The sequence below is a fragment of the Triturus cristatus genome, chromosome 3_2, assembly GCF_964204655.1.
Source record: "Triturus cristatus chromosome 3_2, aTriCri1.1, whole genome shotgun sequence".
Taxonomy (NCBI): Eukaryota; Metazoa; Chordata; class Amphibia; order Caudata; family Salamandridae; genus Triturus; species Triturus cristatus.
The window spans coordinates 236,152,692-236,179,612 of NC_140584.1; the positions used below are offsets into that span (position 1 = coordinate 236,152,692).

At 44.9% G+C, this 26,921-nt stretch overlaps 1 protein-coding gene across 5 annotated transcripts in view; it reads left to right on the forward strand.

Moving 5' to 3' along the window:
- KYNU (kynureninase) overlaps nt 1-26,921 on the forward strand; it is a 996,465-nt gene that overhangs the window by 538,268 nt on the left and 431,276 nt on the right. For all 5 annotated transcript variants that reach the window (XM_085647553.1, XM_085647551.1, XM_085647555.1 and 2 more), the window contains one exon: nt 14,630-14,776. In XM_085647553.1, the coding sequence (XP_085503679.1) occupies nt 14,630-14,776 (147 nt within the window). The remainder of the gene's footprint in view (nt 1-14,629; nt 14,777-26,921) is intronic.

The following is a 26,921-nucleotide window of genomic DNA, read 5'->3' on the forward strand; positions in this document are numbered from 1 at the left end:
GATAAGCTCTCCTCGAAATTCAGCCTAAGCCTGACACTGAACACATAACATGCGTCACTACCTTTACACCTGATTCCAATATGATCCGAAGGGTCAAACGAAACACTGGAGGATTTTGCAAATAGGTGACCTAGCACCCAGCCCCACAGGTTCGCCTTCAAAAGAACTGCTGACCTAAAATTTGCTAATCAGTACCAGGCCAAAAATAATTCACCAACACAAAACCAATTGCGGAATATGCCTACAGTGACTGGCCGCTACCCTTTCAGACAGTGCATAGTTTGCCCACTTACTAATGCAACCAAGACAGTTACTCTAACTGACACTTGTAAGTGGACACCAAAGAAACACACCAACTGCAACACACGCAATTGCGTGTATCTTATCACTTGTCCGTGCCAGCTAAAATGTGTGGCAATGACAACACTTCCTGTAAAAACTAGGATCACAGAACACAGGAGCAATATAAGGTGTAGAAAGACTAACACCAGAATGTCTGCCCATTTTACGGAAATGAACCACACTACTAATGACCAACACTAGACAATATTGGAATCACACCCCCAAATACGGAAGGAGGCTTAGTTCAGGAAGGAACAATACTGGATTTTTAAACTCTCCTCACACACCACTGGCCTCAATGGTGATATCCCCTGGCTGGAACTTAATCGGTCTCGGTAACCCATCTGTATAATTGGATGATCTTCCTGCCTCGCACCCACTGCCAGGCATCTCATATGTGACATTCCAATATATACCCAGCTTCACCACCATGGGGTTATAACCTGCTATTTAAAGCTTGGCCTCTCTGCCGTTACCCACTGACTTAGGGATAAAACTTCACAGAAGAGGAGACAGCTAGATCATATAATGGCAGCCATAACACATGATAGTGTACCACATTATGGTCAATAATTCCCACCTATAAGTGGGTCTCCACATCTATGGCCATAATAACTAACTGCAGGCCTGTCCTCATACCCCTCAACTTACAACCAATTTGGAGGGTAACAACGTTCAATATACCATAGACACATTGAACATTATGTATATTGCTGAACTGATCACGATAATCACATACTATAATCATTCTGTATGAATGTATAGCACACTGACATATCGCTGCATGTAGACTATGATTAGAACCATTTACCATCACCCAGATTGGAACCCTTTCCATCAGCGCACTTGTTCACTTATTTTAACTGAGAATACACCATTTCATAGGCGCTATCTGCCAGGGATTATGGATGGACGTATTAGCTTTTGCACTAGCTAACAGGCAGGTAACCTGTAGGCATACTCGCTAGAACCTTGTAGCGTATCATTGCCTCAATAAAGCTCACCCCAAAGATGGCCGCCATAACCAGCGTTCTAGCGTTGTTACGCTGGGATGTAAAACATTGTTTTACTAACACTCTGGCCACGCAGACACACTCACAGGGATCAAAGCGAGGGTAGGATCACAGCTAGTTGCAGTGCCACCCTACGTGAGTATGCCTTCTTCCATGACACTCTGACCAGCTATGATCATTCGCTGCTGGTAAGATGCAAGCAATGTGTGTTAACGTCTATATGCTTGGTGTTTTCTTTCTCCTTTAGGTACGAGCAACAAGTGCTCTGCTGACACCCCCCATCATTTCTGACCTTAGCAAACAGGGGTGAGTGGGAGAGACACAGACTGCTACGGACCGTGATTTAACACACTAGTGACTGTAACAGCGTGCATGTTAGGTTTATATGTGTGTACTTTCATATGGCTCACGCAACGGGTGAGGAGGCAACCCCTCGTTTTTGCTCGTAGTTTGTCCACACATATACAGCAACAACTCAGTTGCTTATTTCCCACTATAAGCGTTGTGCTGTTTTTGTTTGTCCAATTGTACATTTTTTGCAGTGACACTAACTCTGTCCTATGGCACACCTATGGCTCCCTAATGAATTTAAAAGTGGAGCAGACATATAATTTCCTCCTTGTAGCACACTCGAGGCTCCTCAAATGAATGAATAATTTGGAGTGAGCACATGTTGTAACAAGACACCGACACAGACCACTGAAGGTTGGCCCTATACCTTGACTACTTCTCTAAACATGATAATATGATATGTTATTGTTGCAAAGTCATCCTGTGCCCTGGGCACCCCCCAACTTTTTGCTGCCTGGGACTGGTGGTAACTGACTCTGACTGACCCTGGGCTCTTCCCAACCAGGCCCAGGGCCCGTGTGATGCTGAAAGAGACACATTTAGAATACAGTGAAAACCCCTACATACACTAGGGTACACTATGATAGCGGGTACCCTGTGATTGGCATAACCTACCCTATCACACCCTATTAAATAATAGGGAAGGGGGATTACAACTACCTAGAAGTCCCTAGTCCACAATAGGGCATGGCAGTTTAGAGGCCAGCAGCTTTTTCTGCACTTGCATGTGTGCACTGCTGAAGCCTAGGGTCTTTTTAAAAGCAGCCCTGGGTGGCAGGACTGCTTTTAAAAGGTAAATTGTGCCTAAACTCGACTTTGGTGTTTGGGGCATTGAAAAATGGATAACCTACAACCTACAACCTAGGGGAGACCCCCAGGGTCTCCCCTAGGTGCCCCAGAGGTGGAGGGGGGTCGGGTATTTATAAGGAGGACCCTTATAAAATGAGTTTTATATGCCCTGGGTTAAGTGAAATTTCCCATTTCACTCCCTACATTGTGATACAGTGCTGCCCAAATTCGACATTGATGCTAGGAGCACTGTGGAGGTTATTAACTGATAACTACTGATAGGAGAATGATAGAACTTCCGTTCAAAGACTTCCCAGAATGGTAGTGATAAATCCAACAATATTATATTGTTGAATTTCTCCTAAAAGGTACAGACAAGAAGTTATAAGGCTTTGTTGTTTGTAAGTCCAGATTCAGCCTTCCAGAGGTTTGTCCTGGTTGGTAAGAGTTAGGTGGATTCGCCAGGCTGCTTTGAAGAAGGGATAAAGACCCCTGGGGTTAAACACCTCTGCTGGGAGTGCAGTGTCCTGACCCCAGGACACACCCCATGCTGCACGGCCCTCCAGCTGTAGTGTGTCCCTGCCCAGGCGCCACAGGCACACTCCTGGCCTCGGTGCCCCTTGCTGCTGCTCTTCCAATCTCTCCCCGCTGTAGCCCCCAATTACTGTGTCTTATGCTGTACTAAATATTTGCATTGTTTCCTTATTTTCCTTTCTGTTAATAGAGATTGTGCCCTCATTAGTACTGCACCCCTGGTGCGCCCTCCCGCTACCCGCTTCCTGCCGCAGCTCCCTCGCGGCCCCGCCCCCTTTTCATTTCTGTATCCCCATTGGCCGCCCCGCTACCGCCTCCCAGCTGCTCCTCCCTCCCACTTTGCCTCATATGGAGCTCACGCGTACGCGCAGCGGGCGCGCCGATTGTGCGCCGAAGGCGCGCCAAAGGCAAGTCCGTCTGCACCCGTCTGCACCTGGACAGCGCCCAGCGTCTTGACCCCTGGACCTCGACAAGGCCAGCGCACCCACCATACTTAGGCTGCCGCCACCCTCCACGCTCTCAACACCGGCCGAAACCCCGCCTGCTACCAAGCCACCCAGTTACGCTCCCACGGACCCTTCTCCTGCCAAACCTGCAAATTCACCTGCCTCCGGACTTGCAACGCGCCCACCAGACCTAGCGCCAACAACAACCATCTCAAATGCATCCTGCTCAACACCCGCTCCATCCACAGGCACGCCGTCGAACTCTGGGACCTCCTCGACACAACAGCGCCGGACGTCGCCTTTCTCACGGAAACCTGGATGAACGCCTCCTCAGCCCCAAACATTGCCATAGCCATCCCGGTTGGCTACAAGATCACCCGGAGGGACCGCGTCAATCAAACCGAGGGAGGCATCGCCATCGCCCACAGAAACACCATCCACATCACGACCAACTCCAACGACACCCTCACCGCCTCCGAGCACCTTCACTTCCAGATACACACCGACCCCAAGACCATCCTCAGAGGCACTCTCATCTACAGACCCCTGGGACCACGCACACAATTCAGCGAAGCCATCGCAGACTTCATCAGTCCACACGCCCTCACCTCCACAGACTACATCCTCTTAGGGGATCTCAACTTCCACCTGGAGAACAACAAGGACCGCAACACCTTTGCCCTGCTGGACAACCTCACCAACCTCGGACTCAAGCAACTGGTGACCACTCCCACCCACTACGCCGGCCACACGCTTGACCCCGTCTTCTCCTCCAGCAAGCACATCTCCTTCAGCCACTTCTCCGGACTACACTGGACAGACCACAGCTGCGTCCACTTCAACTTCAGGAAAACCACGACCCACCACCACCCGCAACAGGTTCCCCGCAGAAGCTGGAGCAAGATCACCACCGACCAGCTCACCACCTCCCTTAGCCAGAACCCTCCCACCAACACGGCAGACCCCCAACGAAGCAGCCCGCAACCTCACGCGGTGGCTCACCAACTGCGCCGACGATCCCGCTCCACTGAAGAACCCCATCAGCAGACCCGGCAGCAAGAAAGCCCCGTGGTTTACCAACGGCCTCAAAAACTCCAAGAAAATCTGCCGCACCCTCGAGAAAACCTGGCGCCATGACCAGACAACTGAAAACATGACAGCCCTCAAGAACGCCACACGCAAAAACCACCAGCTGATCTGCACCACCAAGAAGACAGCATTCAAAGAACGACTGGACAACAATGCCCACAACAGCAAGGAACTCTTCAGCATCGTTAAAGAGCTCTCCAACCCCAGCGACGGCAACAATGACATCACACCCTCGCAAGACCTCTGCGACTCTCTCGCCTCGTTCTTCCACCGCAAGATCGCCGACATACACAACAGCTTCAGCGCACCCGACCACCGAACCAACGCCCCCACCACCATCCTCTGCACCTGGACCCCTGTCAGCACCGAAGACACCACCCGCCTGATGAACACCATCCACTACGGCTCCCCAACCGACCCCTGCCCACACCACATCTTCAACAAAGCCAACTCCATCATCGCACCCCAGCTCCGGAACATCATCAACAGCTCCTTCGCATCTGCCACCTTCCCGGAGAGCTGGAAACATGCCAAACTGAACGCCCTCCTGAAGAAACCCACCACGGACCCCACGGACCTCAAGAACTTTCGACCCATCTCTCTCCTCCCCTTTCCAGCCAAAGTCATCGAGAAGACCGTCAACAGACAACTCTCCGCCTTCATCGAGACCAACAGATCCCTCGACCCCTCGCAGTCCGGTTTCCGAGCAAACCACAGCACCGAGACTGCCCTCATCGCAGCCACCGACGACATCAGGTCCCTGCTCGACAACAGGAAAACTGCTGCCCTCATCCTCCTGGACCTCAACACCGTATGCCACCGCACCCTGATACAGCGCCTCAACACCACCGGTATCCAAGGAGTGGCACTGGAGTGGATCATCTCGTTCCTTGCCGGAAGAACCCAGAAAGTCCGCCTCTCCCTGTTCCGCTCCGCAGCCATCGAAGTCATCTGCGGCGTTCCGCAGGGATCCTCCCTCAGCCCCACCCTCTTCAACGTCTACATGAGCCCTCTCGCAGACATCGCTCGCCAACACAACCTCAACATCATCTCCTACGCCGACGACACCCAGCTGATCCTTTCCCTCACCAACGACCCCCCCACCGCCAAAGCCAACCTCCAGGAAGGAATGAAAGACATCGCAAAATGGATGAAGACCAGCCGTCTGAAACTGAACTCAGACAAGACGGAAGTCCTCATCCTCGGACCATCTCCCTCTGCCTGGGACGTCTCCTGGTGGCCCCCTGCCCTGGGCATCGCACCCAAACCAACAGACCACGCCCGCAACCTAGGCTTCATCCTGGACTCCTCCCTCACGATGACCAAGCAAGTGAACGCCGTCTCATCATCCTGCTTCAACACCCTGCGCATGCTCTGAAAAATCTTCCGATGGATCCCCACCGAAACCAGGAAGACGGTCACCCAGGCCCTCGTCACCAGCCGTCTGGACTTCGGAAACACCCTCTACGCTGGAACCACAGCCAAACTCCAGAAAAGACTCCAGCGCATTCAGAACGCCTCAGAACGACTCATCCTGGACATCCCTTGCCGCAGCCACATCTCTGACCACCTGAAAGACCTGCACTGGCTCCACGTCAACAAGAGGATCACGTTCAGACTCCTCACCCATGCACACAAGGCTCTCCACGACACGGGCCCGAAGTACCTCAACAACCGTCTCTCATTCTACACACCCACCCACCAGCTCCGATCCGCCAGCCTCGCCCTCGCCTCCGTCCCACACTTTCGGAAGTTCACCATCGGAGGAAGATCCTTCTCCTACCTGGCAGCCAAGACATGGAACTCCCTCCCCACTCACCTACGGCTGACCCCGGACCATCTCTCCTTCAGGAAACAACTCAAGACCTGGTTGTTCGAGCAGTAGCAACCCCCCCCCCCCCCTCAGCGCCTTGAGACTCCTGCGGGTGAGTAGCGCGCTTTACAAATTTGTTGATTGATTGATTGATTGAGTGTGCTGCTACATAGGAATGCCAGAGCAGGGGAGGAGTCATAAACCATGGTCTTCAAAGGGAAGGTGAGGGCCTCAGTGTCATTTACAAACCTACTCTTTTGACCCCGAGCCAGAGCTATGTTTAAGGACGGAATTAACAGATGCAAGGGGGAGAGTCTATGACAATTAGCCATCTTAGGGGTATGTTTATCCAGCTCTGAACTCCCTGCTGGAAAATCAGCCATTATGAATTTGGAAGATTTGGTGCATTCTGGCAAAAATAATGCCACACTCTACAGGATGTGGTCATATCCTTGGGGAGTTACCCTGCTCCCATTGATCAGGAGTGACCTCCTGCTTGACCCAGAGAACTTGGAATAAGTATCTGAGTGGGGCAGAGTCTCTCAGATCTGCTGCTTGAATCTTAAGAATGCAAGACGTGGTGCCATGCTGAGAAGTTTGATGTGCAATTTCTAAGGCATGCCCTCTGAAGACTGCACCATCTGGAACTACAGCCCTGTGGACTACCTTGCTGTAAAGGAACTAATGATTGGACTCCCTGCAAGCTAAAGGTTAACAGAGATCATCTGGAACATCACCACCAAGAATCCCCAACCTGTAGAGCTCCCAGTGGATTTGTAAGGGTTTCCTGCAGGTGGATTGGGGGAACTGAAGTCCTCAGCTTTCAAGGACCATCTTGGAGCATACAGACCCTTGGAGTGAGTTGAGACACTTTGGACCCTTTTCGGGGAACTCAGGAAGAAGTTCCAGAAGTTTGGAGAACTTAGGAGCAACCTTGAAAAAAATCTCCATAGGAGGACCGAGCATAGAAATAATTTCCTAAAACCTATTTTGAGCACTATTCTGTGTTAGTGGCCTTATTGCCAGTGGCAGGCCTACATTTGCCCCTACCAATAATCCACTTTCCAACAGTTATCCACTGCATGATACCGTCACTTAATCACAGTGGACTTTCCCAGCCAATATTTTAATAGTGCCTCCAGAAACACACCAAGGCACGTCACAAGGGAAAGCTACCAACGCCCCCCCTTTCTCTCCTGCTTGTAGCACGGTGAGACCCTTATGGGCTCACTCCACTGGCCAAGCGCCGCAAGGTGGTACTCCCCACACTTTAACACAGGTTTATCCTCTTTTATCACTTTCTTTCAGGTCTCAATACACTAGGCAATTGGACCTAGTGTTTAACAGCCACGCTGGTTACTACCTCAACATACAACATCAAGAACCAGTCTTGCGGTAGTGCAAGAGTTGAGATTAACTTCTCCTATATATCAAGTTCCTGATGAATTGATACCAAACGGGTTAACCGCTTCTTTAGGTAAGAAACATGTTGACCTCAGGTACCACACAGACCCTGGAGGACCATTGTTTCCAGACAGGACTTTCAGTTTTTAGTTAGGCTAGTGCACCCTAGGAATAAAAATATTGAAAAGGGCAGCCCTAGGTCTAATTTAAATTGCACAGCACACTCACGACACTACCCTGTCCACAAACCCACACACACCCAACGGCTTCACCAATAAAAGATCTCCACCAAAGAGCCCCTTCGCGGGTGCCCGTCTGGCATTGCAGTGCCGGCCGATGAGGAGCAGGCCTAATGATGAAGCATGACATCCTCTGGGGTGTGTGAGGGCACTTCTCAATAGATTTGAACAATCCCACATACTTAGGAACTGCATTCTGGCTTATTTTCCAAAATAAACATCTAGCCAGACCTAAACCTTCCTTATTAATAATTATGTAAAATGTCGAGAGCTCTGTGCATTGGATATTATAAATGCCATTAACTGAATTTTGTTAATTACCATCCAAACCAGTTTATTAGCACGATTTGAGTCTTCTTTCCAAATCTCCATGTCCATCTGACTATCCATCTGATCTTTGCCTTCATCTATTATTTAGCTTATTATTCCATCTTGTTTATTATTAAAGTTACAAAGTTATTTAGCCCATTGTCCAGCATCATGATATTTAGGATATTCAGAGTACACCATTCTAGCCGTACAAGGTGAAATGTGCAGTTCAGTAATAGCCGGACTGCATATTTTAAATTTGCCTGTACAAAAATCCATACTACACAGTTTTATTTCTAATGTTACCACATGCTTGTTCATAATTAATAATATTGACATTTTCAAACCAGCTTCTTTGAGAAAGTGTCTCATTTTGTGTGGCGACTGCCATGTTTTTGTGTACTGAAGCCCTGGGTTTTTAACTCTGTACACAGGGAGACTGCTAACAAGGCACCAGTGCATGCGCTCTGACCCCAAAAACTTGTTGACATTGTCTTACACTTAATTTCTTTTCTTAACTTGCCTATTTAACTTTCATATAAGGCCATAGTATATGGTGCCCCAAAACATACCCACTGCATCGAAAGTTATATGTCACCATTGTACTACAATAGTACTGTGCTACCCACTAGTATTGCAATATGAACATGACTCCAAACCTACCGCTGATGTTTGGCTGCTGCAGTTTACAACTGCAGCCTCACCCAAACTGACCCTTTTGACAAATGAAAACATTTCTTTTAAATATTAATAAGTTACCCCTATGTAGGCCTTGTAGTCCACATGTAAGGGTACATTGTATTTAAAATCAGGACATGTAAAATGCTAACATGACCTTAAAGTGACTAGCACCCAAAAACTAGTTTCACTGTAGGAAGGCCGACTGGCCTAAAGAAAAACACTCATTAACAATATTAAATTTGAATTCTGATATTTCACAGTAGGGACTAGTTAGAAGAATGGTTACACAACTTATTTTGATATTTATTAAAAACTTAACATGATGATGAATTTGGATTTTTGATAAACAAAAATAGGCAAAAAGGACTTTCAGAAAGTTACCTTTTCCTTTTTTTGTGCAGAAGCTTTTCTGCTTTTGCATGCATTGGAAAGTATGTGCTCAATTTTAGCACCTAATTTTTCCATATATTCGTCAGTATTCGCACCGAGTAACTTGGATCCCAGCGGGGGGCGGTGCCTGTAGCCACACTCTAAATGGGAGCTATAGAAAAGATTTGATAAGTGACTCCTGTCCGACTAAAATCTCGTCAGATTCTTGCGAAAAGAATTGGTTCTTCGGGCTCCCCCAGATCCCACTTACTATGTCAAAGTCCACCGTCCGTTTGCATACCAATTTTGGTCCTTGTGCGGAATCCCGAAGATGTGTCCCTGGCTCTTGCTTTTGTCTAAATAATCAATGCAAGCCGTGTTCCGGGTCTGACGTCGTACGCAAAAGTAAGCGTGATGACATAAGAGGTCCACCTAGGATTTTTAACCCTCGGTGTGCGAATGAATTCCCTCGGTGCAGTATCAGTTTTGGATGCACCAATGTGTATCACTTAACACAATCACTTTGAGATGTTTTTTATCGATGAATGGAGATCAGTCCAATAAACATGATCATTTTAATATGTTAATTTGGATAAATAAAGATTGCACTATTAACTCGTCAAGTTTTGGCTGACAAAATAGATGGGAATAGATATAAACTATGTTGGTTAATAAGGCCCATGACCCCTGTTTTTTATTGTTGGTGGTCTATGGGGCAATGTCCCGAGACGGAAGGGAGAAAGGAGTTCCAGTTAATTATTTTGTTTGTTTGATTTAAGAAAAAAGTAGTTGGTAGCGTCTGGTGGACCAAATGTCACTTATATGGTATCATCTGTTTGAACTCACAGATATTGTGGGCTATCAGGGTCATATTAGCAGAAGCAACAGGAATCAGAAACTAGTCGAATAAGCCCATGTGTCCCTTATTCAGAGAAACCCATGGAATGTTATCATTTAAGCCCTGTATCTGTGTAGACAGGCACTATATCCATCTCTGCCCTTTTTCAAAAAGCCCAACCTGCAGGTTTTGTAAATGTTGTTCAATGACTACCCATCTTAGGCAATTGATGGTGTGTCCTGTTTTTAGGGAATGGTGGGTCATTTTTGTAGTAATCCATTTGCATCTTATGTTGCTGCAGTGTTCGCAGGCTCTTGTTTTCACCTTTCTGCTGGTCATGCGGGCATATCTTAGGTCACATGGACAAATAATCATATTTATATGACATTTTTGAGTTGCAGTTGGTATGTTTCTTGAGATGCCAGATTTTACCATGTTCAAAATTCAGAGTCTTATTTGGAGTTGTAAGATGACATGCACTGCAATTGCTGCAAGGGTAATGACATGTTACGTTGGCTGGACCCCATGCATTAAGTACTAAGTTGGATGGTTGTTCTGGTGGTTTTCTTGGGCGGGTTGACACTAGGCAATCTTTTATGTTTCTAGCTATTTTAAAAGAAAAGAGGGGCTTTTCCCATTGAAGTTTGCCTGTTTGTAATATGCGCTAGTGTTTGTTAATCACTTTTTTGACTTTATTGGAGATTGTACTATAAGTTGTTACACAAGTAAGTGGTATCGCCGTCTTTGTCTTGGAAGATTCTTCGAGCGAAGTGTATCTGTTTTGGTTCCATGCTTGCTTTTGAGAAGTCCTATTTTCTCAGGGTTTCTGCGATCTCTCAGTTTTCTTGAGAAGCCTTTTGCTTGGGTGTGATAATTTTCCAAATCACTGCAATTCCTTCCGAGTCAGAGGAATTGCCCATAGAGTAGATTCTCTTTCAGAGCCCTAGGGTAGAAACTGTCAAATCTAAGTAAGGTATTTCTTGCCGTAGGTTTATAGTAGGTCTTTGTCTTCAGTTTTCCATTCACCGAGGAGATTGTAATGTCCAAGAAGGTAATGGTATTCTTGTTTGTGCAGCTAGTAAATTTCAATTTCCTGTTGTAGTTGTTGATCCATTCAAGAAAAATTACCAGTGTGTCCTCTTGTCCATGTCAAATCATAAAGATATCATCTATGTAACGTTTCCAAAACAATATTCTATCTGCAAAGGCATTGTTGGTATTCATAATATATGTCTTTTCAAACTCATGGGCAAACAATCCTGCCACACTAAGGGCAAAAGTACTGCCCATGGAAGTCGCATAGGTTTAAAGGAATAAGTCTCCTTCAAATTCAAAGAAGTTTCGATTTAGTGCCAGTCCTGCACATTTCATCACAAATGTTTTGGGAGTTATGAAGTCCCAATTAGTTTATTCTGAAGCCTTTTTGATTACTTCAATGGTGTCATCCTGGGGGAGACTGGTATAAAGGCTCTCTATGTCCAGACTGACCAACAAGCAGGTATTTGGGTCATAATCGATTTCTTTCAGAGGTGTTAGGAGATCTTTTGTATCCTTGAGGTAAGTAGAACTGTTCTCTATTAAAGATTTAAAAAAAAAATCACAGAAGCGTGATGGTGGTTCAAGAAGTGAACCGATTCCTGAAACGATGGAATGCCCAGGAGGTGGTGTCCTTTCTTTAATATCTTGGGTAGCGTGTAAAAATATGTGATCTTTGCATTTTTTGTACATAAGAAATCTCCTTCTTGTTTTGAGATAAAACCCCTCATCTCCGCATTTTCTTCCAGGAGTTTGATTTCCTCTGTTAGGCCTTGTGATGGATGATAAGGGGTTAACCTCACAAAAAGCATAATTAATGCTGAAAAATTAATTTGTAGGCTACAGATTTACAGCTTGGAAATTCAAATACCGCTGACACAGATCTGTTGTGATATAGTGAATAGTACAGACAAAATAAAATACAATCAGTACAATGTTTACTAAGTTTATGTGATACAGCTTTTATTTCTCAAGCACTTAGGAGACATAATGATTGGCACCTTAAGGTCACGTTTTTGTTCATGGAGGAAAGTGTATGAAAGCGAATGAAACAAGATTTTTTTGTCCTATCATTGTGTCCTGTCATTATAACCAGAACCTTGAGATAAGAACATTTGCAAGATAATTTGTTCTGTCAAAGTTGTGTGCTAACCTTTGAAAAGACATTGCCCATTTGATGCAATAAAAGGTTTCCTCATCATTGTGATACATCTTAATGGATGTCTTGCAGCAGTATACAATTTGAAGTAAAGTGAAAAGGATACAGTCCAATTTACTGAAATCAGTTACTTAGCTACAGGATGCCCTTCTCAAAGGTAATAGGAGGTTTGACTGAAGCATGAGTCTGAACCTAGACAAGTGCCAGTGTGTCAACATTTCGGAATCTGTTAACCTAATCTGTAGAGGCAAAAAATCCATGTGTACCATGAGCTTCTGAAACTGCAAATGAAATGCATCTCTTGGCATTGTAATAGCTGGTCAGAACACAATGAGCCTGACACCAGACATTAAGTAGATTACAAAGCCCAAAACATGAACCTTAGTATAAAAATACCTTCAAAGGCTGGTGGCAGAAAATCAGCTGTCTAGCTGAAAAATCACACACACAGAAAATGTTTCTGCTCCTTGGTAGGACAGGGAAGACAAGGAGACGTACAAAGGGATGCCTGAAACAGCACACAGAAGGACAAGCGCTCACTAATTTTTCCCAAGTTTCAAAACCAAAAATAGCACGAAATCCACCCCCATGCAAAATCCATGCTGTTTCCCAGAGAACATGTCACGCTCGTCCGCTTAAAGGTTAGTCCACATCTAAATGTGAAGTCATATATTTTTTGCTTTGGAAATACACTTAAGAGAAAACTGAGAAGCCCACTGATGTTGTGAGTTCCTCTAAAGCAATATCTATTTTTACCTCCAGTTGACTTTCGTCACCATTTAAAGTTTCAGAGTTTATTGATTGATTGAAATTATTCATGTTATTCCCATACAACAAATAAAACCATTCATTAAAAAAATTGCATAGCATTATCACCTTCGATAACTTTTCTGTTTTTAGTGTGTCAAGGGACCACTTCTTCATTAAAGTTTGCCAGGTTCCCTTGGACTCTTTTAAATCACCGTATCACCATCCTATATAAACCCCTCACTTGCATTCATCATACTGCTTTACGATCAGAAGATCTCCACTAAAGATCCCGCATTGAGGGGCCCATCAGGCATTTTAGTGCTGGCCCGATGAGTAGCACCCAATGATGAAGCATGACTCCCCAGCAGATGTGTGAGGTCACTTTGATCTGATCATTCAGATCCCCCAAATGTGGTTGGTCGTACCCCTTGTTCCATCTTTTAGGGCCTATTCTATCCCTTGCTTGAGGAACTTTCCCGTTTGTTTTTATTGTACATTGACCTTGAAGGAGTATGGGTGCAGCACCTCTCTAAATATTACACCTGGTCCCTTCTTTGATTATTAGGAGTAAAAAATATGCATTACATTCTGGGCCATTATTATTAAGCATTTTTGATTTCCTTAGATGTTTTGTTATGTTTATGTATTGCACATTTTTCCTTGTATTCCAGTACAAGGAAACCTAGTGCGATTCTTGACATAGCAGTGTCAAACACTTACAACACGCTTTATTGATTTACTAACTTTCGACACAATGCAGCGCAGCAAACACATGTTCTGTGTTGCTTTGTATCAAAGGGAGAGAGAAGAAATGTGCCAATTCTTCAAAGATATTGCAGTGGCTTTCTCTGCTTTGCGCTGGTGCCCTTTTGGCTGCTTTGCTTCAATGCACCAGATTGCAAAGGTGTGTGGGTTTAGTCAACCATAGGGTTTGTATTGAAGGGGAGCCTTCCTCTGCAAAAATTACGATGTAATACTTTCCCACTTTCTTTGTTGTACAACTCAGCACACATGCAAAATTTGAAAAGCATGGAGTAAATTCATCCTTTCTCCTCTGTCAGGCCTGCTTCTAGGAGGTGTAAACTTTAGTTGCAAATCCTTGTCTTCACTAATTAGTAGGTAGGTGTTTGCATCAAAACCCATAGGTGGTTGCATGGGAATGCCCATGCCTCGGTCATAGAGCTCTCCCTTGATGCAACGTGGTGCATGGCTCCACTTTGCATTGCCAATTTTCCATTGCAAATCCTTATTTGCGCTGTAAGGTGAAAACTGACACACTCTTTCTTTCCACAGGGTTTGTGTTACAAAAGTAAAGCAACTAGCTGCAAATTGTTTGTAAATCTAGTGCCACTTTTAGAAAGATATTCTCAAGCAGATCTTTGGCATTTGTGTCTTTCTGTAAATATGAAAGAAATGTCTTACGGAGTGAAATCCTGAAAATCTCTTTTACAAACATCTCATGTTGCAGGGCGAAGAGACGCTGAGAACAGAAGACATCATTTCTGTCATCGAGAAGGAGGGAGACTCCATAGCGGTGGTCTTGTTCAGTGGAGTACAATATTACACTGGGCAAGTCTTCAACATTCCAAAGATTACCGAGGCTGGCAAGAAAAAGGTATAGTCTCATTCTGAATTTGTTTATTGTTTGATGTTTACAAAATCTAAGTTTTTGGAAACTACTGAAAATCTACAGGAGCCGGCGATTTTGAAACAGACTCTTGGAGAGGGGCATAGCTTGGTCCGTAAGACTGGGGAGGGGTGAGCATCAGATTTTACAACAGTCACGCTGGCATATAATGTTGGAAATACATTATAGGAGGGCAGGGTCTATTATTGTGGCTTAAAGGGCAGTGGAAAGGGAGAGGAATGCAGATTGGTTGGGGTACTGGGTGAGTGAGGGAAAACAGTATTTTGCAAACTTAGGGCGAGATGTAGGTGGCTAAATACCGGTCGGTAACACCGTAATTCGTTAAATTTCAGTGTTACCAACCAGTATTTAGCCATTCCTAATGTAGGTAAGGAATCGGTAAATAAGGAATCGGTAAATACCGATTCCTTATTGCTCTTGCATTTACCGATTCCTTAAATGCAATGTAGGAAGCACATTAAACAGTGCTTTTGAGCCTTAAGAAATCGGTAATTGCCACCAACTTATCACAAACTTTGTTGTTTTTGGTTAAGTGCCATGTGGCACACATTCATGCCCTTAGGGCATGTATGTGCGCCACATGTGCACACATGCACATTTCAGGGGTGCAACAGGCTGTCCTTTTGACACCCTGGCACCCTTGAAACTGCTCTCGCTATTAGCGATTCGGTAATAGTGAATGTCTTCACATTCATTCCTATGGGCCTCCAAGCCCATAGAAATGAATGGGTAGGCATTCCTTATTACCGAATCTCAATTACCGATTCGGTAATAAGGAATTTTAAGGATTCAGTATTTTTTACCGAATCTTTACCTACATAGGAAATTCCAATTTCTTAATAGCGAATCGGTAAAATTCGCTATTAAGAAATCGGTATTTCAGATTTACATACATCTGACCCTAAGTGGCATTTTTAAGACTTTCAAAACAGTGAAAGGAAGAGAGTGTGCATTTAAAAATTCCTGGTGAAATTCGACAGAGACCTCACAATAGATGACTGAAAGCACTTGTACCCAACTAATTATCATAAAATGCATTTATTACGGGGATTTAACACCCCGAACACTCCCCCTGAAGCTACGCCCCTGCTCCTGGATATTGCTTCATGGAGTGATTCACTCCTCATTGGCCTGGCGCGCGCTCGTTTCCTTGCCAGCAGCAGCTGCTGCCAGTACACATTTCCTCCAGTCAGCAGCCCCCTGCGGAGCTGACAGCATTCTGACTCAGCCGAGATGTCATGAAGAGGCAAACGCGAGAAATCGTGCATCGCTTTTTTCTTTTTGTGATTAGTCTGCACTAGCCCTCACCCGGAGAGTGCAAACCCTTGCTCATTCCCAGACATTGCACATTAGGAGCGTGTGCTTTTAATCTCTGAGTTCCAAAGCCCTGTGCGAGGTGGCCTCCTCTTCGATCACAGCTGCCTGCCGTACTTGAAGTAAGATTCTCGAAACGTCTTTAAGAGCTTGGCAACATTTTAGGAAATGGTGTGGATTTTGATTGAAACAATCAAGGTCATGTCAATTAGAAATTTAAGAGGAGAAGGAAAATAGTCAGCACCAAGGCAATGCCATACGTTGGTAGAGTTTTTTTTTCTTGACATCCCTGAAGAGTTATACCGACGTTAAAAAAGATTTCGAGTGCTTTTATAAAACAGAGCTTCTTAAGCTGAGCTCCTTTGCCAAAGATTTACATTCTGGGTGAAATTGCTTTGGAAGCAGAGAGAGATGGTGTGGTACCTCTGTACGAAATAGTTTCTCTTATGAGGGATAACATTTATTTTACCCAATAGATGATCTAGTGATATACATATCCTCCTGTTTTTACCGAATAGCTTTTTATCGATTTTCTTTTTATAGGAAAGAAAGCCATACCTGTTTGTTGAACATTTCTATTTTACTTATAATTACGACCCGGTTTGAGTTGCTCTTGCACCACACAACTTGGTGCAAGAGCGACGCAAACCTTACTTGTGATTTATGAGTAAGTGATGGTCTGACTTCCCTGCTTGCAGAAAACACAGTTGTCTCCTATGAAATGGTAATTGATGGCACAGTACTGTGAAATCACCTGAAATCTGTGACACTGAACCTCCCTTTAGATGACGGAACCACAACCACGTGCTAATGCATTCAACTTGTTTGCAATTCACTATGTAAAATGAAATGATAAAGCAGAGACAGACATTAGTGTGTAAATCACATTTAGACGTAAGAAAAATAACCCTGAAGGAAAATGATCACAGTTGTTTGGAGGGCAAGTACGTTTTTGTGGAAGCACACAATTTCTGACTAATCAAAACATGTACAACCAACAAATAAGATACCTGCCAGAATTAATTCAAGAAAGGCCCTAATAAGGGTCCTAATGATAATAACAAACCCTCGTGGCAGATGAACACAGGAATTATGGGAAAAAGAACACAATTACAACCAAGTTAAGTTTTGATCAAGCAAATCAATTACATTTATTTTTCTATATTTTTAAATACCATTTTGTTATATGTACAAATATATCTGACAATGCATCAATCCACAATTCAAAAAGAGATCAAATTTCTGTCCCACAACTCTCATCCAGGAAATAACAATCATACTGTCATACACTCCACAATTATATTCAAAAGTTAAAAAATGCATCAATATGATGAGTCTGCCACATATTAATCATGGTAACAAAAAGTCAGTTAGCATCCAAAATGTAAGGGTAGTGGGGTTCCAGCTACCACAGTAGCCTTAAATAGCGCCTTGATTGTTTCAATCAAAACATGTACACCTCGCTCCCAACACGTGGGCTGAGCAAAAACTCTCTCTATTATTGCTCACAAAATCGTCTTGTGACAACTGCACTGTCAAGCAAGACCATACAAAAAAAATGTAAAGCAAGCCCTTTGATCTGCCAGCTTTCCTGTTCCATTCACTGTTGGTTAATCCTAGTTATGTGGCCAGTTCTTGACTACATCTCTTCCTTCCTGGGCCCAGAGGAAATGTCATTGTCCTCTGGAAGCAGGATCATTAAGTATCAGCCAGGAACATGTATTAAGACCCTGCAGTAAGGCTGAGTTGCAAACTGGTTCCAAACCAGTTTTGGCTCTGGTAGCACATAGAACACTTTCATAAAACTATTTTCCACCAAGCATAACACAAATCTTCTGTGTTAACCATTACATTAGTTTTTTAAAAGTGGATGGAAAATAACTTTGAATCATCTTGCTCAAACCCCATTCAGGGTAATCCAAGGGTTACTGGGAGTCAATACTTTTGCATCTGATGTCTCAGGGTCCCTCTTACTATGGCTCTTGTAAGAAATGTGGGTATTAGTTGAGAGGGGTGAGTAACCACCTCAAGTAATTACCACACCCATGTCAAGGTGAACTCTTAAGTCTAAGAGCTGACAGGCTTAACTTTGGGGCAATGTGTAAAGTACGACAATGGTGATATATATCCAAAACACTACTCAAAATATTACCAAACCAATTTAAAAAACATAGAGTGAATTTAAATAAATACAATTACACCAAAGCAACAGAGGTCCAATAAGAAAAAACACAGTTATGATTTTTCCTAAAGTTTAAGGTTCAAAATAGCATCAAAAGGTTTTACCATCAGAGTTAGGGCCTGATTATGAATTTGGCAGATGGGATACCCCTTCACAAACGTGAAATATATCCTATCCGCTGTATTACAAGTTCCATTATATCCTATATAACTTGTAATATGGTGTACATGATATCTATCATGTTTGTGACGGAGTATTCCATCCACCTAGATCATAATCCGGCCACTTAGTCTTTGAAATAGAGGTGAAACATCCTCAATGAGGCAAGGCAGCAGGAGTGGCTAAAGAGGACTCATCAGTGTTGAACATCCACTGGACGAGGTCCCAATTAAACCATTCCCTAGCAGGAAAGCTCTGCCCAGCATAAATTTGAATTTTTAGCCCAATTTAGGTCTCTTACTCTGGCGCCTTTGCCTGGTAAAGATTTATACCTTTCAACTTAGTCATAACCCTAGATGTCCTGCTAGGGGGATCTCATGGGCCAGCTCCAGTAGGAAGACCCTATAGGACTATGGACAACAAACACTTGGGTTGACCCAGGTTCAGGGACCTTAGGCTTAATATACAGGAGGCCATTTTCTCAATAAATGTGATACTCACCAGAGGTGTCCCCATTGGCCCTCGCCTCACCCTGCTGCCTTGGGTCCTTAAGAGTAGGGCCTTTCAGAATTCTACCCAGGATAGTCCTTCAGCAACTAGCCACCCAGCTAGACCAGGCAGGTCTCCTAGGGCAGCACTGTCTTCCCTTGTGGGTTCTGGAGCCTCTCACTCAGGTTCACCTGGACTGTGGGATCTTTCAGGGTGGGGTTCCCATGCCACCTTCTCCTCCTCTTTCTGGCGGGCACTTGGGCCACTCCTTCAGGATCCAAGTCATTCTGACTCCCCTTTCAGGCTTCCAAGGACCATGTGGTCATAAACATCCAACCAGGCAATCCCAACATTTCCAGATGTGACATGACCTTGACCTCCTTCCAGGTGGTATCACATGGTCATTCTCCATCATACAGTCTACAGAAATTGATGAAATCACAGCAGCTTTCAGAGAATGAGAGACCCCACACCACTCCAAGGGAACCAAAGCCACGGGATAGTGGTTACTTGGGTGTCTGCTTTTAAAACTTGGTGGACAATATCAGGGATAATCTAACCTGAAGACACCAGATGATATTTAACAGTAGTCATGCTGGCTCCTGCACTTCCAGTGTGCCTCTGCCTATACATAGTGAACCACTGTACTTCTTAGTGTTGTAATGTCATCAGGTATGTGGTAAATTGTACTGTAATTGTAGTTCCATTTATATAATGCTTACTACCCCTGATGAGTCGATGAAGCGCTTATTAACCGAGTAGCACGCTATCAACAAAGGATTAGTGGTGAATTAGTATAGTGAAATCTGAAAGTAAATTGAGTGGTGGATATGTTATTGGGTTGAGAAGGATAGTGGAGGGATAGAACAGGGGAAAAGGTTTGCATTTATATAGCGCTTGATACCCCTGATGGGGTGTTGAAGTGTTTTTTCAGCGAGTAGCACACTACTCCTGAACTCATAAAGTGGTGAATTAGTATAGTGAATTATGAAAGTAATTTGAGTGGTGGATATGTTAGTCAGTTATTTGAATTGAGAATGATAGTGTAGAGATAGAAGAGGGAAAAAGGTCTGCATTTATATAGCGCTTGCTACCCCGATGGCTTGCTGACCTCGCTTTTTTGACGAGTAGCACACTACTTCGGACCCCATAAAGTATTATTAGTATAGCAAAATATGAAAGTAATCTGAGTGATGGATATGTCAGTCAGTTATTTGGATTGAGAAGGATAGTGGAGGGATAGAAGAAGGAAAATGATTTCCATTTATATGGCGCTTGCTACCCCAGATGAGGTGTTGAAGTGCTTTTTCGGCAACTAGCACGCTACTCCGGAACCCATAAAGTATTAGTGGTGAATTAGTATAGTGAAACATGAAATAAATTTGAGTGGTGGACATGTTAGCCTGTTCTTTGGATTGAAGATGATAGTGGAGGGATAGAAGAGGGAAGGATTTAGAAATCTTTTTATTGACTGTTTGTTTTGGAGCTCGTAGCAGTAGGAGGAGGTTTGGGATGAGTAAAAGGGAGGGGGAAGAGTCAGAGGGAAAGGTTTAGAAAGGCTTGTTTTGGGGGATCAGAATAGTAAAAGAGCTACAAGATGATGCAAGGAGGGGTAGAGTTGGGAAGAGTCTAGAAAGGGTCATTTTGGGGATCATAGTAGTGGGATGAATGAGAGAATAGGGGTAGAGGATATATTGACAGAGGCATATGGGGAGAAATAGCGTAGTGCATTGGAAAGAGTAGTAGAAAGAGGTTTGAGATGAGTCAGAGTTGAGGTAGAGGATATATTGAGAGCGATACAGAAATAGGGTAGTGCATTGTATATGCTGAATTAGAAGGAAAGTTATAAATATATAGATTCATAAGTACAAGGATGGTATATACATGCATAAAGGAAGGTAGTATATGTAGATTAAAGATATATTTAATAAACTGCAGCTTTTATATGTTTTTTGTAATTCAATTGTGCAGCAATAGTAAATAAATAGTTATGATAAAAGATTTACCTTTTTATGCAGTCACTTATATACATGTTAAAAACATAGAATAATATAACTATCAGTAATATGTACTTTTGTTAAGCAGAACTAAAGAATATCTATATTTTTAAAGCACTTATTCTACACGTTTATACAAAGCAATACACAGATAAGTTCATATCTATAGGACAAATAAAATGCTTATATACAGAGGGATATGCTGTATATTTCTGTTTGTGTGTGGTCGGTATGTGGGGAAGAGCCAATTCTGTAGTAGTGTTCTGAATATAAGGTGGTTATCCGAATTCAGAGTTCTGCCTAATGCTTTCCAAAGGAGACAGGGGGTGTCTGGAGTCACACTGCTTGCAGGGGCCATGCTTTGTGGGTTAGAAGCAGCACCGTGGGACACAGAGCACAAACATACACACAGCTGTACAAGGGCTGCCGGGTGCAGGGTGCAATTTCGAGTTGGGCGCTCAATGCTTTTCTATGGGGATTTGTCTTACAACAAAGAGGCTGCAGGCGTGGCACTGGAGGTTGCAGGGGGAATGACAGCAGAGGGAAGTTGGAATGTAGGAGGTCACAGGGACACAGTCAGCTCAGCCCACCAAGGCCCAGGGACCTAGAGTGGAGGGGTGACCCTCGATGGAGTCCTCTCACCGGAAACGGTTACCGTCAATGGGAGCCTCTAGATTCCCACCGCAGGACCTGTTGTGGGGACCAGGAGAGGTCACTCAATGCTGGAGATGAGGCCAGGATCCCTGGGGAGACCCCACTGCACAGGTGAGCCACTCAGACTCGGGCCGTGGGTGCCGGGCGCAGAGTGGGCAGGAGACACGGATCCCCTGGATCCAGAGCCCGCAGAGTATGCTTCCCCTGGACAGGTCCGCTTGTTGACAGGAGACTGGAATCCTCCTTGAAGGCAGCAGTCCTCCCAGGAGTTTCAGAGGTCGCTGGCTGCAAGACAGGTTGCTGGTTCGCAGAATCTGGTGACAGGCCAGCAGGGCACAGGCCGTCATTAGTCTTCCCCGCAAGGTCATCTTCCTTCCTCCTTGGTCACCGTAGATCTAGTTTCTAGGTCTGGAGTTGCCACCTAAATACTAGATCTAAATGCAATTTAGGGGAGTAGCAGATAGGCCCAATGGGCATCTTACCTGAGGTGGCTACACCTACTATTATTCTGCCGTCCTGTGGGTTGGGGGCATAGACCTAGCCCTCATTGGAGGAGACCCCCCCATCTTCAATATGGCAGGGACTGAAAGATGTGCATCATCTCACCTACCCCACCTTAGGGGTGGGATTGGCAGAGGTTGGCACACCTCCTATTCTTCTTAGATTTCCTACCGGGTTTCCCGCCCTATATGGGGGTGTAAATCAGGGACTGACATCTGCTGCTAGCAGCAGAGGCTGGTATTCACATTACAAAGGCGGCAGGTCTTTGAAGCTTCCCTATTCGAGCACTGGCCCATCCTGGGGGAGGAAGTATGGCACCTCTGCCCAGTATGGGGATTGTGTCTGGTCCCAGAGAGCAGGGGCTATCTACCCAGGGTTCCAGAAACATGTTTAGTGGTGGCTAGCTGCCCTCTGGGTGCATGATACAATAAATACCACACAGCATCAGTGTGGGTTTATTAAAAGGAGTGTGTTCAGTGAAGCTATCCTGGTGCTGCGGAACTCAAATTATAGATTTTCCAGCCCATGTACTCTCTATGGCTTCACTGGGACTTACAACATTAGGAAATGGACCCCAATATTCTAGGGGCTCATGCATATATGCCCTCACCTGTGGTATAGTGCACCCTCCCTTAAGGCTATGACCTGCTAGAGGGGTGACTTACCTATGCCTTCAGGCAGTGTTGCTGGCATGGCACCCAGGCAGGGTGTCATGTCGACTTTGTCGTTTTCTCCTTCACAGGGGCATGCAGTGAGGGGGGGGGGTCCCAAGGGAGCCTCTTCAGCTCCCAGGCCCTAGGTACCCAGGTTAGCATTTACTAGGGATTTACAGGAGGTAGAAGTACCAATTGGGGGTTTGATTTAGGGAAGAAGCAATGGAACAGGGGACCTGGTTGGCAGGGACCCTGTGCACTACAATTGAAACCACATCAAAACCAGGCACACACTGGGGGGCTAACCATGCAATAGAGGTACTTTTTCACAGGAATCTCCCAACTAACTAACCCTCCACTGGAGAGTCTTCATCGTCTAAGAGGAAGAACATGGAAAGGCCATGTGCATTTGGATGGGCTGTCCCAGGTCTGTGTTCCACTGTATAGTCCATTCCCTGTAGGGACATAGGCCACCTTAGCAGTTTGGGATTTTCACCTTTCATCTGTTGTAACCACCTGAGAGGCCTGTGGTCTGTATGAACTAGGAAGTGAGAACCAAACAGGTATGGCGTCAACTTATTCAGGGCCCAGACCACAGAAAAGTCTTCCCTCTCTATGGCACTCCAGTGCTATTCTCAAGGAAGTAGTCGTCTGCTTATAAAAGCAGAAGGTTGGTCATGTCCCTCATCATTTGTTTGGACTAGGACTGCACATGTCCCATTCTCAGAGAACTCTGTCTGCACAATGAACTGCTTAGTATAGCCTGGAGCTTTTAGGACTGGGGCAGAGCACATTGCATGCTTCAGAGTGTCAAAAGCATTTTGACAGCTCACTGTCCAGTTTACTTTCTTAAGCATCCTTTTGGAGGTACGCTCTGTGAGGGGAGTCACTATGGACGCATAGTCCTTCACAAACCTCCAATAGTACCCAGTCAAGCCAAGGAATGCCCTTGGGTCTGGGTTGTTAGAGATACCCAGTACAGAATTGTCTGGATCTTGGGTTGGAATGGCTGAATTTGACCTTCAACTACCAGGTAATCCAAGCACACAGCCTTTCCCTGCCCTATTTGGCACTTGCTTGCCTTGATAGTGAGGCCTGCACTTCTCCGAGCCTATAGGACCTTGCCCAGGGGGATCAGGTGATCCGGCCTGGTGGAGCTTAGACAGCAATATCATCAAGATAAGTGCACCAAAGGATTCAAGCCCAGCAAGGACTTTGTTAATCAACCGTTGGACGGTGACAGGGCCATTTTGTGAGTGATATTATCCATGTCTCTCCTCTGTTGCTATGGAGTAAGGTTTGGCGGTCTGAAGAATTGAAACTCACAAAGGAAATCTTACAAGACTGCCTTAAGCTTGATTATTCTATGGAGATCCCATGGCTGTTATACGTAAGGGTAACCCTTTACAAGATTGGGTTGGGACATATATTTCAAAATCCCGAAATGGTTGGCAAGGAATCTAAGTTAATGATTAAAAACGCTTATTGTACCAGGTTAGGTATGTTAAGAAATAGTGAGCATGCACTATATAATAGGGGCAAGCTGCAGCAGCAGTTTTACCTATCGAATATTATGCATACTCAATGGCGTTTTTACTTGACAAGGTTTCGTCTTAGCTCTCTGCATTTTCTCTTTGCTTTCCCAAAACAAGGGTGGTGGTGTGAGAGACTACCCCCTTGTCCTTGTAATGATAAGGTTTCACAAAGCACTGTGCACCTCATCCTCTTTTGTGCTTTGTATTAAAGATCCAAGAAACCGGTTCATCAAGCCTGTTTTGTTAACCCTTGGATCCCGTTATTATAAAGAGGGATATGAGTGTTTACTGTCCTTGTCAACTCCAGCTATATGTAGTGCTGTGCTTAGTTTTATTAGATCGGCACTCAATATTAGAAATCGATATTGAACAGTATTATTATTGGAAACCTTCTGTAATAGACTATTATGTGGATTTGTATTTAAATGGAACGCACAAGCACTTTACAATATGTTTATATATGTGACCATTTTAGTCTAAATGTATTGCAAATTTAATATGGATGAATAATTTTATGTAATCTTTTAAAACTGTGTATACTTTTATGATTCTATTTATGAATCGAAATAAAGTTTATTGAATCAAATCGAATCGACAGGGCCATTCTTTAGTCCAAAGGGCATCACAGTGCCTATTTAGGGTGGAGAATGCATATTTATCTTTTTCTCCAGGGATCAGCACCATTAAGTGCAGAGCACTAACAGTGAACACCTGGTTGCGCTAGACCTGGACATGGGTAAGTTTTGAGGTAGATCGCGATGGAGCATAGGTCGGATACAAGGCCCAGGTTAGTCCCGGTCAAAGAGTTACCTGCAGATTTAGAAAAGTTTATGGAAATAAAGTGGTTGTTGAGCCACCAGCAGGACAATCTGCAGGCAGGATCCGGGGAGGGGCTCCACCACAGGTCCAAGTGTGGTCATCTTTAAAGGTGGGAAATCTCCAAGCTGGCGAAGTCCAAAGTCTGTGCCCGACATCGATGGTATGCTGCTCAACATCAGTGCCAGCAAAGCCCTCTATTTTAGGACTTTTTTGAAAGCTGGATTTTCTTCAGCACTGCAAACTAGCAAACTGAAGCTGACTAACAATTCAACGCTGATCGCTGCAGAATTGACTGCAAACCCGGTTCCATCAATTCTCCAGGCAGAAAGTTGACAAAAGTTTCTGAATCCCAGCCTTTGCAATTTGGACTAGAGTAACACACTTTAACTTCAGCCAAGGGCATCCAGGAACTTAGGGACAGAACTTGGGGTAAGGACTGACTCCAACAGAAGTTACCTAAAGGGTTTGAGGCAGGTCCAGTTGAAACTAGTCAACTGGGATCTTTCAAGAAAGTGACCTTCTTGCAGCTGTAGCTTAACAGAAGATAAGCCAACTGACCTGTGAAGTCCACTTCTTTGCCTGGGTACAAGTAGAAGTAGTTCCATTCTCTCAGGTCTCATCACAGGTCACAACAGCTAGTGCAGTTCTTCTTCTGTCTTTCACAGGTTCAATAGTGTTCTGAAGAAGGTGCCCAGTGTTCCACATTTATGCCTAGCACTAGTTTCAGGGTGGAAGTGAATCCTGGCCGATCTCTGAATAATCGGGAAACGTTTTCAGGGCTACCCACTTCTGCAACAGTTCCCGTGTGCCCTATTTCAAACAATCCCACAGTGCATTATCTACCTAAATCCAACATTGCAGAACCTTCCCTCCCTTGTGAAGAGATCCTGTGCCCACTCTTAAGGTCTAACCAAAGGAAATGATGGACGGAGTGTTGAACATTGCAAGCACTCACCCCCAGTCAACTGATCTGGGTTTAATCCATCACCGTTCAGACATGGCCATATGCAAATCAGTCTGACCCTGCGCCTCATGGGAACAGTCCAGCCCGAACTGCCAAGCCATGCCTTCCCTGGACTGGAAACAAGCTTCCTAGGACCGGTTTCTGGCATTTCAGCCGTCTTCAGCCAGGCTTGCTTGAATCCAGTGGCGAAGTGAGCAAGGGACTCACGTCTGAGCATACCCTGCCAACTTATGGCGAACAAAGCAAAACCAAAGGAAATGATGGACGGAGTGTTGAACATTGCAAGCACTCACCCCCAGTCAAGTGATCTGGGTTTAATCCATCACCGTTCTTTAGCCCACTCTGCCACCCCCGTTCAGACATGGCCATATGCAAATCAGTCTGACCCTGTGCCTCATGGGAATGGTCCAGCCCGAACTGCCAAGCCATGCCTTCCCTGGACCCGAAACAAGCTTCCTAGGACCGGTTTCTGGCATTTCAGCCATCTTCAGCCAGGCTTGCTTGAATCCTGTGGCAAAGTGAGCAAGGGACTCACGTCTGAGCATACCCTGCCAACTTATGGCGAACAAAGCAAAACCAAAGGAAATGATGGACGGAGTGTTGAACATTGCAAGCCCTTACCCCCAGTCAACTGATCTGGGTTTAATCCATCACCGTTCTTTAGCCCACTCTGCCACCCCAGTTCAGACATGGCCATATGCAAATCAGTCTGATCCTGTGCCTCCTGGGAACAGTCCAGCCTGAACTGCCAAGCCATGCCTTCCCTGGACCGGAAACAAGCTTCCTAGGACCGGTTTCTGGCATTTCAGGCGTCTTCAGCCAGGCTTGCTTGAATCCAGTGGCAA